The sequence below is a fragment of the Stylophora pistillata genome, chromosome 10, assembly GCF_964205215.1.
Source record: "Stylophora pistillata chromosome 10, jaStyPist1.2, whole genome shotgun sequence".
NCBI classification, from domain to species: Eukaryota; Metazoa; Cnidaria; class Anthozoa; order Scleractinia; family Pocilloporidae; genus Stylophora; species Stylophora pistillata.
Window position 1 is genome coordinate 10,284,548 of NC_142528.1, and position 18,486 is coordinate 10,303,033.

Genomic DNA, 18,486 nt, shown 5'->3' on the forward strand with positions numbered 1-18,486 from the left:
TTCTCTCTCCTTTGCAGAGTTTCCCCATTTTCTCACAAAATATTGTACGTTTTCATATCCACCGTCCTTACACTCGATAGCCAATTTAGAGTTGTCACCTGCCGTTCTTTGAAAAGACCCGTATGAGACGGGAAGCACGTCTGTCTGGCCGCTGAAGTACTGGACCACAGCTTCACCGGAGGTGTGGTAGCCATAGTCACATGGAAGGTACGTCCCTTTTGTTTGCTGCAGTGGAATCTCAGTTGAGTGAAAAACAGGTGTGCTTTGAATTCTTTCATGGCACTCGTTGTGATAACCATTTTGTTGTTGGCAAAGTTGCTGATTCCGCGGTATGATGACTCAGCGGTCCAGATGTGTGGTGGAGCCGTCCATTACTAAGCTTGCAACAAGAAGCCAACCTCCTAAAATAAAACGGTCCTCTGTGTAAATATACGTTCTATTTCTCTATGCTTTTGCTTTTATTAATGAAACGCACCTTACTCTTCTTTCAGAAACTGTTATGACCAATGTTTGCCTTGTTTAGTTATTTCCCTTCAGGTGTACATGTTTTAATCGATGCTAAATGAAATTTGAGTTTTGTTACTACAATTTCAACAAAGTACTGAATAATCAGTGTGTAGAACTACGTTTTCCTCATGAATAGCCTACCTCCGTCAGTTGTCATGTCACAGTACACCTTTAAAGGGTTTCCATCGTTTTCAGGGTCGATCCAGTACTCTCCATTTCCCATAGAGTCCCCTGCATCCAGGATCACCTTACATGAGCGAGCGGGATGCTGGGAACTTGAACTTCTGTTAATACCTACCAAAAAAATTTGAAATAGAACCTTCATTTGAAAATCTCAATGATAAACCCTTTCTTAACATTGTATTGCGCTAATTCCACAATAATTTTCAAATGCGCCAGGTAAGTTAAACTAAAATGGTTATTTAGCTGAATAGGTAAAGGTGAATCAAATACGCCAGACATTTTAAGTCTTTTTCATCCACCGAAATGTTCATTCATATATTTACAGGCAATAGTTTAAAGCTTTAAAAGAAATCTCTCACTTAATGGAACTATTTCCTACAAAATGACACCTTACGGTCGGGCGGGTTGGCGGTCGCGCTCATTTCCTCGCCTTTACTTTTATCCTTGGAATCATGCCGGAATAATATGGAGACCAGTATATAAAGACTATACAGAAAATCGATCCAATCACTAAAAAGGAAACAAACATGCATTTTTCCATCATAATATGCCGTGTAAAAGTTTTAACGGTACTTACGTGTTTGACATCATCTTCCTTTGTATCTGGGATGACACTGCGGTGACCTGCCGTTGTTCGTTCTTCTCGCTAATGAGAAACATCGACACAATTACCCTGGATAAATTGATTCAAATTTTAGCCTCACTTAGATTCGAAATGAATATACGAATATTAGAACTAAACCTTTGACTTACCTGAACTGAGCCATAGTAAGTAGATCCATTCTTTCGTTTAATATCACCTGGCTTCATTTGTCGGGTTTTGCTGTTCAGCTCACAAACACGCTTACGGTATCCGCATCATTGCCATTGGGATGAACATTACACGACTTGCAACGTCTGTTTCCAATACATTTTAGGGTATATTCGAACTCGTCGAAAACATCAGTTTTGTTGATGACATGACCGAGTAAGGCAAAATCTGTTAGGAAACATTTGCAGAATGTAAAAATATAGAGAAGCTCATTGGAAGGGTATTACTTACCCACTTGAGTTTCTACAACGCTTGCGAAAAAGTCTCTGTTCGCCACCACGAGCACAAGGAATACATTGAGGGTCACAAAGATAAACTGAGTCCGACCATGAAGCGCGCACGTCGTTCGCAAATACTTGAAAAAACACGGCGAACAAATTTGGTCGTCGTTGCCTGTTGCCTGCGATATAAGAGGCTTATCTTATTTATTATTGATAACTGAATTGTTACCCCCCCACGCTGAGCTGAACTTCCTGAAAGGGTTCTAACTAATCACCATTAAGATAAGTTATCATAATTGTCATGGGGAAGTAGACTGAATAAACCACATAATGATCTTAAACAGCTGGCAGTTAAAAGTTAGACGAACTCGCTCTGCCTTAACTTAAGGTTTTTCCATCTCACATAATCGATCTCGTGGTAATTTAATGTTGCAAACAACTCGGTGTAATTATAATATAGTCGCCAAAAAATTAATGTATTGTAGCTCTGATAATTTTCAACGAGCTAATCTGTTTGGCGTGGCGTTAAATGCGCATTTTTGGTGAGTAAACTCGTCTTTGCCAAAGTTGTCACATACGAGCTTAGTTTATCATCGACAACATCAGTTTGGTTCATGACGTGACCAAATTTGTACAAAATAATTCCATGTGTAAATTGTTAATGTCGGAACAGTGACGGTTGCACAAAAGTCTTTCTTCGCCGCAACGAGCAAACCCACCAGGAATGTGTATTATTAATACCAACTGGGTCCGCGACTACAAATCTTTCTCGATTTTTACTTCTCTCAACTTTCACGCGGAACATCACCTCGAACCTGCCAGGGCCTTCGACACAGCTGACTGTGAGAAGGAGCTCAGATAATCTTTTACTGATGGCAGATGAAAGTTATGCGTGCAAGCATTCAGTTCCTAAAAACGCAGTTGGAAATGGATTATTATTAGCAACTATTATGCAAAACGTTTATTTGTATCACGTTCATGTAACGTAAGAGACGATACTATGAGAGTTTCACCATTTGACACTGCCCTCATCAGCTCTCCTCGTAATTTTAATTAATGCAAAAATAAAAAAAAAATAAAAAAATCACGTTATTGTGTAATAGACGCCAAAAGGTTATTGTTATGTTGCTGTGTAAATTTGCAACGACATTAACCTTAAATGAAAGGAAGCGTTTCGTCGTGGAACCTGCTGAAAACTTTAATGATCCTTAACTCAAATTGGAGAAGCAACATCGCTTTAGCGGCAAACGTGTACCTCCATATAATGCACAAAGGGGCGATTTAAGGACAACAAAAGCTGATACAAAGTGGACTCTAATCGATGAAGTTTCCGTATGTATCCTGAATAGAAGTTCCAATAAATTGCGCAATGAAGAGAAAGTCACAATTTCTGTTTAGTGTAGATCATATGCAGTTTATCATTTGATTGGATTTATTCCTTGATTTTCTTTCTTTGGTGTCATAATGACGCCAAAACCAAGATTAGATACAAACAAGAGAAAATATTGCACATAATTTTCTCTTGACACAATACATCATAGCGATTTTTAATGGACTGAAATTATGAGAAAACTTTTGGCACTAAATCAAGACATTTAAGACTATTTGACGCCATTAATTAACAATTGGTTCATGCTTTAGCGTGCACTATCGAGTTATGAAGCATGCGGGAAGTTTGGAGAGCACGAAAGAAGCGTAAGAGTTGCCCGAGGCGATAGCCTCGGGCAACTCTACAATTATTGGGCTACAATTATTGGAAAAAGTATTACGTGTTAAGAAACGTTAGGATTCTAATTTTTATGTTTATGACAACAATAATAACTTCATACGTCATAGAGTCCTCAACGTACATATATCCTCCAGAGATCACTTGTAGAAACATTGCCGGGTTAATCAGCGCGTTCGAGGCTGTTCTGTCCTGTTGAAACAAGCCAATGATATTTGGCTGACGATCAGACTACAACAAGATCACTTTTCAGTGAGTTAGTAACCGGGTCTTGAGAGACTGGCGGAGGGAACTTTAAAAACTCAGTTAGGTCAAAATGAATTCTTACGACTAATAGAGCAGTTTTTAATTGTGTTGAAAAACCAAACGCAAATTAATCACACAGCCAATAAGAAAAAAGGTTACATTATCATTAAGCACTGAAAACTCGACGCAAAACAGGCAACCTGCTTGAAGCGCGGGAAAACACGAGTGACCAAGTTGGAATTGGTTTTAGTTTTGCATTTGATTGGTTGAGATGGTGGCGGGCGCAAGTTTTCTGGACCAACTACAAAGCGAAGTAAAGTAAAACCAATGCAATCTAGGATCACTTTCAATACTCAATAGAACACTGCGCGCTCTGTATCGATGTTAGATCACACTAACTAGTGTGAGTCAAGACTTGTGAATACAGGGAATGCACCCAAAATATCTAACGTACATAAATTTTCCAGAAATCGCCGGCAGACACTGCATGTTTGTAGTCGTCGCATTCAAATCGTTGTTGTGATGGCTGAATATTCCAGTGATAAGTCGCATAGACGATCACAACATGATCGTACAATCTGTTCTCATTGCGTTTAGAAGAGCTCCATTTACCAACATTATGCTTTTTATTGCCCTCGAACCCCCACTTTTGGCAGACATTGGCTAATTCTGAGTTGTCGTCTTCCATTCTGACAAAAGATTCACACGAATATGGCAGCACATCTATCTGACCGCTGAAGTACTGGACCACAGCTTCTCCAAAGCTATTGGCAGCTGTGGTTACGTGGAACGTACGCTTCAATCGTTTGCTGCAGTGGAATCTCAGCTGAGTAAAATTCAAGTGTGTTCTGAGTTCATTCATGGCCGTTTTTGTCAGCAAAATGTTGTTCTTCTGATATTTGCTGATAGCATGGTACGACGTCTCAAACAACAGCGGAACGGAACTGCGTCTTGAACTGGCCATCACAAGGTTGGAAACAAGAAGCCAGCCTCCTGAAACGGCAAAAACTTGCTTTCAACTTGGCTCATCGCCAAAATATTTACACCTCCAGTCTTGGACGATAGAAATATGTTTTTTCGGGTGTATACTCAGTTTATGGAAAAATAGCGTAAGTTTGTAGTATGTAAATGTTTGAAGATGGCATCGTAGGGGGGGAAAGGCGCTGAATTTGCTGTCTGCAAAATGTGCCATTCGTTGGGCACGTGCAGGATAGTCACAACCCCGGCGCTTTAGATATATTTTATGCTAATAGATAGTAAGAAAAGAGTTTCAATAAAGCATGTGATGAAAAGAAACCTTTATGATTAGTCGTTAACTAGAAAAATGAAATACGATTTTTTGCCAAAAGCACAGAAATTTTATAGAGGCAAGCAGAAGCCGGTACATAAAATTTCTTTACCCTTGCGCTTGCTACCTCTCGTCAGTCTGAAGACCCATGATTTGGTTTAAGATGCTTAAACGATAACATTCCTTTAATGGTTGATGTCAGAGCACGCCAGACGAAGATTTCATTTTAGGACACTTATCCGATCAACACTGGCTGAAAAGTAACCTACAATACAACTATCGCTCACCTCCGTCAGTTGACATGTCGCAATAGACCTTTAAAGGGTTTCCATTGTTTTCAGGGTCGATCCAGTACTCTCCATCTCCCACTGAGTCACCTGTGTCCTGGATCATCTTGCATGAGCGAGCAGGATGCTGGGAACTTGAACCTTTCTTAGCTATTAACAAAAATTGTAAAGTACAATGTAACCTTCATTTGAAAATCTTTGTGACGGATCCCTTTCTTAACATTTTTTGCGCCAATTCCCTAATAATGTTTAAATGCACCAGGTAAGTTAAAATAAAATGGTATACCAAGTTGAGTAGGTGAAGGTGAATCTAACATAAAACTGCTTGGAGAAACGCCTGACATTTCGAGCATTCTCCATCCATCGAAACGTTCATTCATATACTTACAGACAAAAGTTTACAGTTTCAAAAGAAAACGCGCACTTGCAAGGAACTTTTTCCTACAAAATGACACCATTACAGTCGGGCGATATGGCGGTTTCGCTTATTTCCTCGCCTTTACTATTATCCTTGAAATCATGCCGGAATAATATGGAGGCCAGTATACAGATTATACGCAAAATCGATCCAATCACTAAAAAGGAAACAAACTTTCATTTTGTCATGCTGTGTAAAAGTTTTACGGTACTTACGTGTTTGACACCAGCTTCCTTTGTATCTGGGATGACACTGACCTGCCATTTTTCGTTCTCGCTCATGAGAAACATCGACACAATTACCCTGGATGAATTTATGTTAATTTTAGCCTTACTTGGATTCGAAATGAATATACACATATTAAAACTGAACTTCTGACTTACCTGAACTGAGCTATAGTACGTAGATCCTATCTTTCGTTTAAAATCACTTGGCCTCATCTGTCGGGTTTTGCTGTTCAGCTCACAAAGACGCTTACCCGCATCATTGCCATTGGGATGAACATTACACGACTTGCAACGCCTGTTTCCAATACACTTTAGGTTACATTCGAACTCGTCGAAAACATCAGTTTTGTTGATGACATGACCGAGTAAGGCAAAATCTGTTAGGAAACATTTGCAGTTGGAAATTGTTGATGCAGAAACAAAAAACAAAATTATAAATATAGTAAAGCTCACTGTAAGGGTATTACTTACCCACTTGAGTTTCTAAAACGCTTGCACAAAAGTTTTGGTTCGCCACCACAAACACCAGGAATACAGTGAGCGTCACAAAGACAAACTGAGTCAGCCACGAAGCGAGCATGTCGTTCGCAAATACTTGACAAAACACACGGCAAACAAGTTTGGTCGTCGTCGCCTGTTGCCTGCGATATAGGAAGCTTATCTTATTTATTATTGATAACTGATTTGTTAACCCCCCACGTTGAACTGAGCTCCTTGAAACCAGCTGAAGAAAGGGTTCTAATTCAACACCATTAAAATAAGCTATCATATTTGTTATACGGATATATATTAGACTGAATAAACCACATAATGATCTTTAAACGGCTGGCAGTTAAAAGCTATATACGACATCACTCAGCCTTGTGGCTTTTTCATCGCATATAATCGATCTCGTTGTAATTTAATGTTCCAAACAAATCAACGTAATTATGAAACAGTCGCCACAAAGTTAATGTATTGTAGCTCTGAAAATTTTCAATTAGCTAATCTGTTTGGCGTTTGATGCGCATTTTTGGCGAATGAACTCGTCTTTGTCAAGTTTGGTTTCGACAAAGTTGTCGCATACGGGAGGCTTAGTTTATCATCAGCATTATCAGTTTGGTTCATGACGTGACCAATTAAGGCAAAGTTCCATGTGTAAATTGTCGATGGTGGAACTGTGACCATAAAGCGTTGAAGCTGATTCTGGGTTTTGGAACATAGTATTTAGAGACATTCCTGGTCGTTCAAAAGTTTTTATTATATCGTAATTTCCTCGCATGGACTGAACGCTTATGTAGACAACTTTACATTCTACAGAAACTGATTAAATGAGCTTGTTGCAATGTTCAATATCACACATTTAATAGATACAATCCATTCATGCAGATATCTATTTAGAGTAATTTGGAAGTTATAATTTACATTTCAGTCTGTACTATATAAACACCTGCTCTCCTTACTTAACAAGCCTTTCTCTTTTGGTTTAGACAAAACGTTTTTCTTCGATATTCAAAACTTTTCCTTTTAAACCAATGAAATGAATATTTTCAAATGCATACCCTGTTATTTCAAATCTTGAATTTGGTCATAGAAATTAGAATTCGAATTGTTTCACAACCTCAATTACCTTCAAATATCAAGGTTTGCAAATAAACTGACAGTGGTTATTCCAATTAATTACATCATGCGCAAGTGCCAATGATGAGGATGCGGAATGTTATAGAAATAAGAAATGTTCATTGTGAGAAAACACATGAAATCCCCGCAACATTAATGAGCGAAAGGGTGCACTGCAAACCTTGCGAGCAAAATTTTCTTTTTTTATCATAATGGCATGTGGAATTAAGAATTCGAGACTCTTAGAAAATAAAAGATGTCTAAATGTTGTTTTGGAATAGTTTATACTCATGTGTTTTACTCTCTGTTTCAGAAAGAGAGAACCCCTGCGAAGTTGGAAGGAATTTAAATGGAAGCAATTATATGACCCCAAATGAAATGAGCGAAAAATTACGTTAATTATATCTTATTTTCTTTTCGTTCCTCGTTATTTTACACTCACACGCATTATGCACCGATCATTTCAAAGCTTCAACATCCCCCGGGCAACCCAATTTGTTTGTCGTCCATACGGGGGAAGGGAGATTTTGAAATGGAAGCGTTATATCTTTAAATATGGCGGTGTTTAATGGTAAATAGTTCACTTTAGCCAGAAAATGGCTCAAAAGAAAAGTTGTACAAGGTCAAGGTTTTAAACCTCAATTAAAGTGTAGAAACTAACGGCTGCTGATTTTGCCTTCAACAAAACTTTGGGTAGGCATTTGAGCACAATTTTGTCCCAATGAGCGGGAATTTGAACAAACAAATGTTCAAAAGTCAAATTCCGATGTGTTGCTCAGGAGGGGGGATGTTAAAGCTTCGAATCAATCGGTCCATGATAGTCACGATTAGTTAACGATCGAACGCAAAATGTCCGGAGCAAGCCTATTCAAATGACGTGCCTATACTGTGAATTACAAATAAGAAATGAATTTTGCTTCCCATTCGTGATAGAAAATAATCAATATGGACCTCAGAAGGAAACTTAGTACGTCGATATCGTATAGCTTTATCCTTTCTGTCCTCTCTTCATGTTTCTTCTAAATTTGGACACATTCGGCACGGAAGTAATTTCTCCCAGCAGAGTTAGAATTGATGTAAGATAGATTTGGAGATAGTCTCCAGTCTCCCTCTCACTTTTGCTTTCATACGATGCTCTGCTGGTTAGCATTGGCATTTGTCTTTATCAAGCTGTTTCTTGGAGAATTCTTGGGACCATCCTCGATTTTCTGCCATCTCTTCATAATTGGAGACCCCTGGGAGCCACGGAACTGACTACGGCGCAGTGACGGGGAACGTCTTATTCCCAGGGATACTGATGAGCAAGATGCCGCCAAAGTACTTTTAAATCCGGGTAAGGAAAGGAGGGGAGAGTCTGTGGGGAAACCATTCGGTATTGGGCGTCGAGGCTTATGGACTGGTTTCTGTGCTGCATGCATAAGCCAATAAGTTGTCATATTTCCCTTTCCCTAATAAAATACATAAAGTGCTTTAGATCGACTGACTGTAGTTGTGATTATGCAAACTTTGATGCAGAAAACACAGACAAACTTCAAGTTCAATAGTAAGACGTGATCCTGTGGCTGGATGAATTTGGCTTTAGAAAAGATAGTTGGGAAATCTTTTTACTTGAAAAAAGACCAGAAATCAGGCTCGCCATTTCGCAAACCCAGCTTCCAAAATCTCTCTTTGGAAAATAATGGATATCAAGGTCTTAAAGGTGACAGAATAAGATCTCGGGTCAACAAAACTACGATTCTCTAAAAAATGATTGGTCGAATGGTTGGCTGTTCTGCCAAAAGATACCGATTGTTTAAAATAGGGAAACAACCCAGCGGGTTATCGAAATGTTTTTTAAACTTATTTTACAGTTCTCACCTTCAGGAATACCTCGCCTCGAGTTTCGACTTTAAAGCCTCCCAAAGCTTCCAGTATTCTCTTTGTCACCTCGCTGATGTGAATTCTTAAAGCTGTATATAGCAAAAAAAATCTCTCTTGAGAAGTGAAACAAACATTTTAAACACTAAAAATGCGACCAAAAGATAAAAAATAGGCAGTCTATGACCGTAGGTATCTACCACTTAATTTATAATCGATTGACTTGTGTTAGCTAATTTTATTTAAAGACTAGTTTCTTATATAGGGGGAGCAGATATTGTTATATGAAATGACCCAATTGTAACCAGAAGCGATTAATCGTATAAATAATTTATGTTAACGCATTAAGACCTGAACCGCCCGAGACGCGCGATTGGCACGCGCGAAAACGTTTTTCTCCCTACCTTCCCTACAAAGCAGACTTTTGTCCCCCACACTTCCTCTATTGTTAGGAGATCAACAAACCAATCAGAATCCGTCGTTTGCGCATGTATTTTGATGGCTTTAGAGGGTACTAGAGGGGCATCATTCTATGCATTCACGCTAAATGACCAAATTTGACAATATGGCGTAGGCGCGGCTGACCTTCAAAATTTTCAAGTTCCTTTATGATCGAGTTAGACCTTGTGGAACTCAGAATATAAAGTAACAATATGCTATAGAAACCTCTGTTTGGAAAATAATGGATATCAAGGTCTTAAAGATGACAGAATAAGCTCTCGGGTCAACAAAACTACGATTCTCTAAAGCGATACGTACTGTGGCCGTTAATCGAAAACCAAAAACTCGGACTTCTAGCAGGGCCTAGCGACAATTTAACGATTCCATGGCCAGGTAAATAATGTAAATTGTGTTCAGAAAGTATTTTTTAATAGAAGATTTAGTGCGAAATCGTACTACTTTCGGAATTTTCATATGTTAATCTTTTGCGCAAACTCTAGAGCTCCTGGTCCGTTGCGCTGGCCCAAAGAATTGCGGCTCTACTGGCGGGGGTGATCACTACCTCCACGAATGGGTAGACGTTTGTACACACGTGACCAACGCTTGACTTTATCACTGTCTTGTTTCTAGACATAGTGCTGCGGGAAGACTGACACTATGTTTGAATTCTTATGGTAAAATTTTTTCTGTCCTAGTCGAGGGTCAACGATGGTAAATAGTGCCTTGAAAGAAAACAAAATGTTAAGGTTTTAATTACCTTCTCCATTCGATTCCATCCGAGATGCAGTGTTGACTGTGTCACCGAATAAGCAGTAACGCGGCATAGTGATTCCAACCACTCCTGCAACCACAGGACCTAAAGAGAAAGGCGTCAGCTGGCAATTGAGTAAGTAAAAAGGTTATGAATGTATATTATAAAATTACATCTCGATGATTTCATGTCGAAATAAATTTTACACCCAGTTTAAGATTCAAGACCACGAAAACTAGCCCTTGTTTGGAGGCACATGGCCATTTTAAACCAACGCTTAAGTTGGAGAGGGGAAGGGGTGACCGGCATTAATACAGAAGAGCGTGAAAAAAAAAAAAAAAAAAAAAAAAAAATTCGCACTCTCAGAGGGTAATGCAGATGAACAGAGGGAAGCGATCTGTCCTTGCCACAGACGAGTATGAATACAACTCTGCATGACCACAGTAATGTAATTTCTGTGCAAAATGAGTAGTACTGCACATGTAAACAATATTTTTTGTAGCCAATCATTTTGCAGCTTACGCTGTAGGCTTTCGGTCGATGAAAAGGCAAGAAAAATACACTTAAGGATGACATGTCATCAGGAACACCTCTGAACACAGCTTGCACTTACCACTATGAATTCCAACACGTAGTTTAAGCTTGTAGTCACTTTTGTGACGAACTGTAAAGTCTTTCTTCACAGCCTCGATCAAGTGCAGCGCCATTCGCGCAATCTCACCAGCATGTTGATGACCATTTCTAATGGGTAGCCCTGACACGACCATATAAGCGTCACCAATTGTCTCCACCTGCCGGGCAGAAGGAGCGCACTAGAGTACAAGCAAACAATGGCACTAAAATTGGAGGTTGAACGGACCTTCCACGTTTAACGTTTATTGCGAAAATTTAAGGTTATCACCGTTTTAAATTAACATCGATAGGCAAGAAAACGAACAGGAACAAAATTTATTTGCTTTTTGTGCGACATGCATATTTAGAAAACATTAAAGAACAGTTTCAAAAAAAATTGTTAAATATATGTCATTGGATTATTTTCTGAGCAGAATTTTACCATTTAAAAATTCATGGCCTGAGAAAAACAATATCGATGTCATATATTGTTTCTGAAAACTAAGTGATATAGTAAAATGCACCGCAGTGAATGTCATGACAATGAGACCACCTCTCTAACAATGTTATTTTGCCGATGATCATTAGTTGAAGGTATATGAAGTACCTTCATACAGAATTTAATGGTCGACGTTGACCTTTACGTTCCTTAAAAACGATTTTTGCGCAAGGCAAGGAACCACAACTATACAATTATATTATGAGAGCTTCCTTCCAAAGACTAAACAAGCTTTTAAATAAGTTAACACGTGAGTAAATTTGAATCCAAAAATCAAAGGTTTTTTTAGAGGGTAACGATATAAATGATGCACAGTTTGCTACATATATGTCATTCAAACTTATATCTTACTCCGCTGCAATCTTTGTCATCAATGAATAAAGTTTAGATATGTTAGAGATAGTTGAAAGTTACGTCTTTTTTCAAGCGCTCGTTTCTAAGTATCATACGAGCTTAAGTTTATAAAAATAGAAAAACACCTTGCCTGATTTGAAGCACCGAGTTTTAACATGTGCACAGCTGAGAAGAATTACTTATTGATCAAGCATTAAGTAACGAACTTTAATTAAACCTTACGTCCAACCTCCTTTAAATTATATTAATCTAAAGGCGATGATGCGCAGTTATTATTTCTAAAGACTTTTTTTTTTTTTGCTGCGTTCGGTGACAGTACAACACTCAGTCGATGATAATGATTGAATTTCTCCGTGACTTTTGAAAAGCTGTGAAGGTGTAGTCTGATCGTCCGGGTGAGTGTAGTAATGAGAAGGACTGTTGTCGGTGGTAGTGACTGACGTTTCGACAACCTGTGCGGAAGTCATCATCAGTGTCAAGTGAATGATTGTTGTCAGTAGAATATTCTTATTCCAGTTCGTGTGAAATGATCGGTTGGTTTTTTTTGCTTTTTTTTTTACAAAGATTGCAGCGGAGTGAAAAAAAAAAAAAAAAAAAAAAACCAAACGATCATTTCACACGAACTGGAATAAGAATATTCTACTGACAACAATCATTCACTTGACACTGATGATGACTTCCGCACAGGTTGTCGAAACGTCAGTCACTACCACCGACAACAGTCCTTCTCAGGACTACATTCACCCGGACGATCAGACTACACCATCACATGTTACCCCCGGGTTCAAGCCATTTAATGCATTTTGAAAAGCTGGTGTACTGAGCAGCGGGTCCTTTCGACGCATCAAAATAACAACCTATTCATCTAAACTGTCTTCAAATAATATGAACAAGTCCTTCGAAAGTGTAACAACCTTTAGCTTGTCTTTCATTTTGAGGAAGAAAATGTAATACAGGTAGGCGTGTATTTGCTCGTGAATTTTGAAAAGCGTTTCGAGCGGTAGATAAGTACGTAAACTAGCGGGCCTCACCTTGTAAACGTCATATTCGCTTATGATGTCATCAAATAGAGTGTACAAGTCATTCAAGAGAGTAACAACCTTCATGAAGAAGAAAAAAATAACTGTACTTTTGAGGAGGTAGATCTAGAGAAAGGTTTGTAAACAGCATCAAACAACGAGCAATTCTTTTTTTGTAACAGTGACAAAGAAGTATGTAAGTCATTTAATTTAAGTTAGTAGTGTAAACTGAATGTCGGTATTGTAAGGTCTGTCGAACAACAACAAACATATGAAACATATGAGTGAACTGCGGTTATGAGACGTATATAAGAACGATCCTTCGCAGTAAAGCACTATTTGAGCAATAGTGGAAATCAGACCTGAAAAAAATTTCAGGCCTGTACGGGATTCGAACCACTGACCTCTGCGATACTAGTGCAGCGCTCTACCAATTGAGCTAACAAGCCAACTGGGAGCAGGCCATCAAATTAATTCGATATAAACCCGTAGATGATAAATCGAACAACAACAAACATATGAAACATATGAGTGAACTGCGGTTATGAGACGTATATAAGAACGATCCTTCGCAGTAAAGCACTATTTGAGCAATAGTGGAAATCAGACCTGAAAAAAATTTCAGGCCTGTTCTTATATACGTCTCATAACCGCAGTTCACTCATATGTTTCATATGTTTGTTGTTGTTCGATTTATCATCTACGGGTTTATATCGAATTAATTTGATGGCCTGCTCCCAGTTGGCTTGTTAGCTCAATTGGTAGAGCGCTGCACTAGTATCGCAGAGGTCAGTGGTTCGAATCCCGTACAGGCCTGAAATTTTTTTCAGGTCTGATTTCCACTATTGCTCAAATAGTGCTTTACTGCGAAGGATCGTTCTTATATACGTCTCATAACCGCAGTTCACTCATATGTTTCATATGTTTGTTGTTGTTCGATTTATCATCTACGGGTTTATATCGAATTAATTTGATGGCCTGCTCCCAGTTGGCTTGTTAGCTCAATTGGTAGAGCGCTGCACTAGTATCGCAGAGGTCAGTGGTTCGAATCCCGTACAGGCCTGAAATTTTTTTCAGGTCTGATTTCCACTATTGCTCAAATAGTGCTTTACTGCGAAGGATCGTTCTTATATATGTAAGGTCTGTGTTGTGAAAATGATAAAAAAAAACTTAAGAGAAAAAAAACTGATAAAAAGGATCATAAAACGCACAACAAGCAATGATTGATTAACATTTTAGAAAAACATCCATAGAGCTGAGACTGCTTTCTGTCTGTACGCCAAGTTTTTGCTATTTATTCTAACTTGATACAGGGGCGTAGCCAGGATTTTTGAAAGGGGGGGGTCACAGAGGCTACTCACCATTTACAGCGCTGCTCTCCCGCGTGTATCAGGGGGCTCAGTCGTATTATCGCGGCATGAAGGCCCATATCAATGGCGTTTACGGCCAAGATATTGTCATGGCGTTTTCGCCACCTGAATATTGTAGGTTGCTTGCTCTAAAGAAGATCTACCAAGGGGTGGTCACGCGCACCCCAGGACCCCCCCCCCCTGGCTACGCCCTTGTGATACTCTACAATTCTTTTTACCCTGGCGATAATCAATGATAAATTATTCAATATTGTTTAGATATTAACCTGGAGAGGAGTACTTTCTGCAGAGAGCTCGGTGAATCCAACAATGTCACTGAAGTAAATTGAGACTTCATGGAAACTCTCTGCCTCGACCGCCTTGCCTCTCTTCAGTTGCTCTGCTACAGGCCTGCCGAGAAAATATGACAGGAAGAATATTAAAACAAATTGTGTGCATGGTATGTATAGTATGGTATCCATGGTATGGTATGCATGCCAAGCTGCGGTCAAGTTACATGCCTAACGAATACCATGCATGCCAAATTGCTTGCTAAAATGAAAAGTATGCAAGCCGAGCTGCATACCTAATGTGATGTTATGCGTGCCAGACTGCATGCCTAACTGATAGCTGCATGCCGAACCGATAGTTTGCGTGTCGAGCCGGGCATATGGTATTTCGTGGACTGGACTGGACTGGACTGGACTGGACTGGACTGGACTAGTAAAACGCGGACTAGTAAAACGCGGACTAGTAAAACGAGGACTAGTAAAACGCGGACTAGTAAAACGCGGACTAGTAAAACGCGGACTAGTAAAACGCGGACTAATAAAACGCGGACTAGTAAAACGCGGACTAGTAAAACGCGGACTAGTAAAACGCGGACTAGTAAAACGCGGACTAGTAAAACGTGGACTAGTAAAACGCGGACTAGTAAAACGCGGACTAGTAAAACGACAACAACAAAAAAAAACAATTTCATACGAAGGCGATCATAAGACTTAATGGCAAGCCAATTTAGTAAGTGACAATCCCTGTTTGACTTTTAAGCTGCAAATGGGTTTGACATGCGCCAGATACAAACGAATTTATAAGTTTAGGCTAAGAAAGAATTTTATTCAGCACCAGTTCAAAATCCTAAAATACACTTTCGTCGTAAATTTCACGGCAGAAATGCAGGAATTCGATCAATAAAAGTCGCATTAAATCTCTTTGTGTCTAGGTGGAAAGAGTCTCATTGACTTCAGCTTTTCGGTGGAAGAAAAACCGATTTACACACGCCATTACAGAAAACAAACAAGCAGACTGACAACTCCAAAACACATACCTGCATTCACTTACAATTTGACTTTCCGTGAAATTTTAAAACGGAACAGAGGTAAATCTTCGAAGATTAATCGTCGTTGGAAATAAAAAATACTTTCCGTAAGATCTCTGTTTTTTTTTTTACGAGAAAATCGTCGCATGATCATTTAACTCGTGTGTGTTTGTCATACCAGTACTGCTGTTTCTTCAAAAGCGTATGCTTCTTTCTTCTTTAATTGACAGGTATCACTATCAAATTGTTAAGTTCAAGGAGGATTTTCCCCATCCTCGGAGACCCAGGGGCAGTGAGTCGATTTCAAGTTAAGGGCAGAAGAGCCCCTGGGGACATTGTCTTACAAGACTAGTTCCAAACGGTCGCAGTCGTTCTGGCATCTGATTGGAGCCAGAAAATCTTTGTTTTTTTCTGCCCAATCAGAGTGAAGTGTCGTTTGGAGTCCTTTCGTGTGTTTTAACATGCACATATTGAACAAGCCTGTTGCTCGCTATGTTTGTCTCGGCCGTGCGACGAAGCTTTGACCGAGGGGAAAAGTTTCAGTCTCAGCACACAATGTAAGAGAAATCGATCAGATTGTCCGCGAAATCTTACCGGAAATTATACTAAATACTTTCGCAGGTATCACAAGAGAACGAGTTTAAAAGTTTGGGAGGTTCGTATAAAACACAATGGTTGAAAGCATTGATATGTCGCTTTAAACGTTAGATGAGATGTAAGCCTAAATCTTTCAAGATTTTTTTGTATAATTTGCTGTCACTGAAACTTTTCCAATCCCGTGAAGCTATTTCGTCGCACGGGCCACGCAGGTATGTCGAACAACTGGCGCTTACGCATTTTTTTGTGCACGCCTGGCCAAAATCTAATCTAATCTTCGCTTGAAAAATTAAAAAGAAATGCTGAACGTGGAAACTTTTGTTTATTAGATGTGGGTAGATAACCCTGTACTAAGCTGACATTTGCAATAAGGCAAGCTCGCCCTTTCCATCCAATATTTCTTTGTCTTTGGTTTTGTTTTCCCCAATAAAAGCAGCATCGATTCCCAATGATCAAAGGTAATTAACTTGGTCTTCAACTATCGACAAAAGAGGTGAAGTGACAATGACCAAGGGACTAGAAGAGGATCCGTGGCCTTTCGAGCTCAAGAATTTGAACACTCAACGCAGCAGTTGAAAGATTAACTTTCTTCAAACCCCTTCGGTAACTGTCCGAAAACATATCTCCTTTCCACGATGTTCTCGATGATTAGTTTTTGTTCAGATTTTAATTAGCTAACCGGAAACATAGCTAAGCTTTCTTTAAGCGCTTCCTGGAGGTCGTCCACGTACTTAACGTTCTCTGCAAGTTTGGCCATATTGTAGACTTGACTACAAAGCAACGATTAAAATTTGGCGCGCACAGAAAGCTACGTATGCGCCAGTTGCTTGACATACCTGCGTGGCCCGTGCGACGAAATAACTTCACGGCCTTGAAAAAGTTTCAGTCACAACAAATTGTACAAAAAATCTAAAAATATTTAAGCTTACATCTCATCTAACGTTTAATGCGACATATCAATGCCTGCAACTATTATGTTTTAAAACGAACCTCGCAAACTTTTAAACTCGTTCTCTTGTAATACCTGCGAAAGTATTCAGTATAATTTCCGGTAAGATTTCGCAGACAATCTGATCGATTTCTCTTACATTGTGTTCTGAGACTGAAAGTTTTCCCCTCGCGCAAAGCTTCTTCGCACGGCCGAGGCAAACATAGCCAGCAACAGAGCTTGTTGTATATGTGCGTGTTAAAACACACGAAAGGACTCCAAACGACACTTCCCTCTGATTGGGCAGAAAAACACAAAGATTTTCTGGCACCAATCAGATGCCAGAATGACTGCGACCGTTTGGAACTAGTCTTGTAAGACAATGTCCCCAGGGGCTCTTCTGCCCTCAACTTGAAATCGACTCACTGCCCCTGGGTCTCCGAGGATGGATTTTCCCGTAATTAAACTCGTAATTGTAGCCCTGATTCATTCGGGCTCCTTTGGCAATCATTTAAGGAGACGCGAGCCGACAATTTTCGTTTTCTAATGCAACTGAGTCAAGACAATTTTACCTAGGGGGGTCGCATTACAGTCAAGTTTTAATTTCACCGGATTTCGAAAAACCTAAAACCACATTTTTTTAACGGGAAAACAAAAATGAAATTGACAACATTAATTAGGATCGCATTTCAACCGGATTAAAATGGAAACGTCAATCACGCAGTCAATCTCACATCCGGCCAAAATAAACATTCCCCCGAACTAACCATGCGGCGAAACAGAACACTTTGCATGGCGATTATAGTCTTTTTGTTTTCAGCTATTTAACAACAACAAAAAAATCAAAGGTTTGCTTTTGTTTTGCTGATAGAGAGATGGAGAAATTGAGAAATGGAGAAATTTCCCGCTCTTTTTGGTTTTATCTTTTTTCACACGCACGCACAAATGACAACTTTGTCCGCAACGGACGCGGGTCCTTCCGTTTCAAAAAAATTTGGCAAAATCGGTCAGCCCCACCCAGGCACACCGGCGTCTTTGATGATTTTTAGAATTTTGAAACTTTTAGGAAACCGCAAAAATTGGGTCGCATTAGAAAATGCTTGAGTTGACAGAGTTTAATCCCTAGAGTAAACAATTCGGTCGTAATGCGACCCGAGCCTTAAAGAATCCAGGATGCTACACCAATTTTTGAAAAGTTCAGAAATATACGAACAGTTCAGAAGTTCCCGTTACGGACCGACCTATGCT

At 39.4% G+C, this 18,486-nt stretch overlaps 2 protein-coding genes and 1 pseudogene across 8 annotated transcripts in view; all 3 read right to left on the reverse strand.

The window, feature by feature from the left end:
* LOC148721781 (uncharacterized) overlaps positions 1-2,983 on the reverse strand; it is a 3,064-nt pseudogene extending 81 nt beyond the window's left edge. The window contains exons 1-6 of the transcript XR_015992796.1: positions 2,978-2,983; positions 1,733-1,901; positions 1,444-1,669; positions 1,264-1,363; positions 649-791; positions 1-401 (exon numbers count right to left, since the gene is read on the reverse strand). The exon at positions 1-401 is cut by the window's left edge and continues 81 nt beyond it. The product of XR_015992796.1 is annotated as an uncharacterized LOC148721781 (transcript). The remainder of the gene's footprint in view (positions 402-648; positions 792-1,263; positions 1,364-1,443; positions 1,670-1,732; positions 1,902-2,977) is intronic.
* A 133-nt stretch (positions 2,984-3,116) lies between these two features.
* Positions 3,117-6,566, reverse strand: LOC111321595 (uncharacterized). The gene is made up of 5 exons (XM_022924529.2): positions 6,386-6,566; positions 6,071-6,291; positions 5,903-5,990; positions 5,270-5,419; positions 3,117-4,687 (listed from the first exon to the last, which is right to left on the reverse strand). Exons 1-5 carry the CDS (start codon positions 6,492-6,494, stop codon positions 4,140-4,142), a joined length of 1,116 nt encoding a protein of 371 aa, XP_022780264.2. The 5' UTR covers positions 6,495-6,566; the 3' UTR covers positions 3,117-4,139.
* A 567-nt stretch (positions 6,567-7,133) lies between these two features.
* The window catches only part of LOC111321593 (atrial natriuretic peptide receptor 1), a 55,596-nt gene continuing 44,243 nt past the window's right edge, over positions 7,134-18,486 (reverse strand). For 5 of the 6 annotated variants that reach the window (XM_088736613.1, XM_088736614.1, XM_088736616.1 and 2 more), the window contains 6 exons: positions 14,683-14,806; positions 13,059-13,127; positions 11,176-11,374; positions 10,569-10,667; positions 9,371-9,462; positions 7,134-8,961 (listed from right to left, as the gene is read on the reverse strand). In XM_088736613.1, coding sequence (XP_088592739.1) covers positions 8,638-8,961; positions 9,371-9,462; positions 10,569-10,667; positions 11,176-11,374; positions 13,059-13,127; positions 14,683-14,806 — 907 coding nt within the window. In that variant the 3' untranslated portion in view covers positions 7,134-8,637. The remainder of the gene's footprint in view (positions 8,962-9,370; positions 9,463-10,568; positions 10,668-11,175; positions 11,375-13,058; positions 13,128-14,682; positions 14,807-18,486) is intronic. The other variant, XM_088736618.1, reaches the window with a different exon arrangement.

What these genes read in the sequence shown, in the direction of transcription:
- LOC111321595 (XM_022924529.2), bottom strand. Translation starts at nt 6,494, where the DNA reads ATGCTCGCTTCGTGGCTGACTCAGTTTGTCTTTGTGACGCTCACTGTA. An exon ending in CGTTTTAGAAACTCAAGTGG is followed by an intron (nt 6,292 to 6,385) that starts GTAAGTAATACC and finishes GTTTCCTAACAG; the next exon opens with ATTTTGCCTTACTCGGTCAT. An exon ending in CGTACTATAGCTCAGTTCAG is followed by an intron (nt 5,991 to 6,070) that starts GTAAGTCAGAAG and finishes AAATTCATCCAG; the next exon opens with GGTAATTGTGTCGATGTTTC.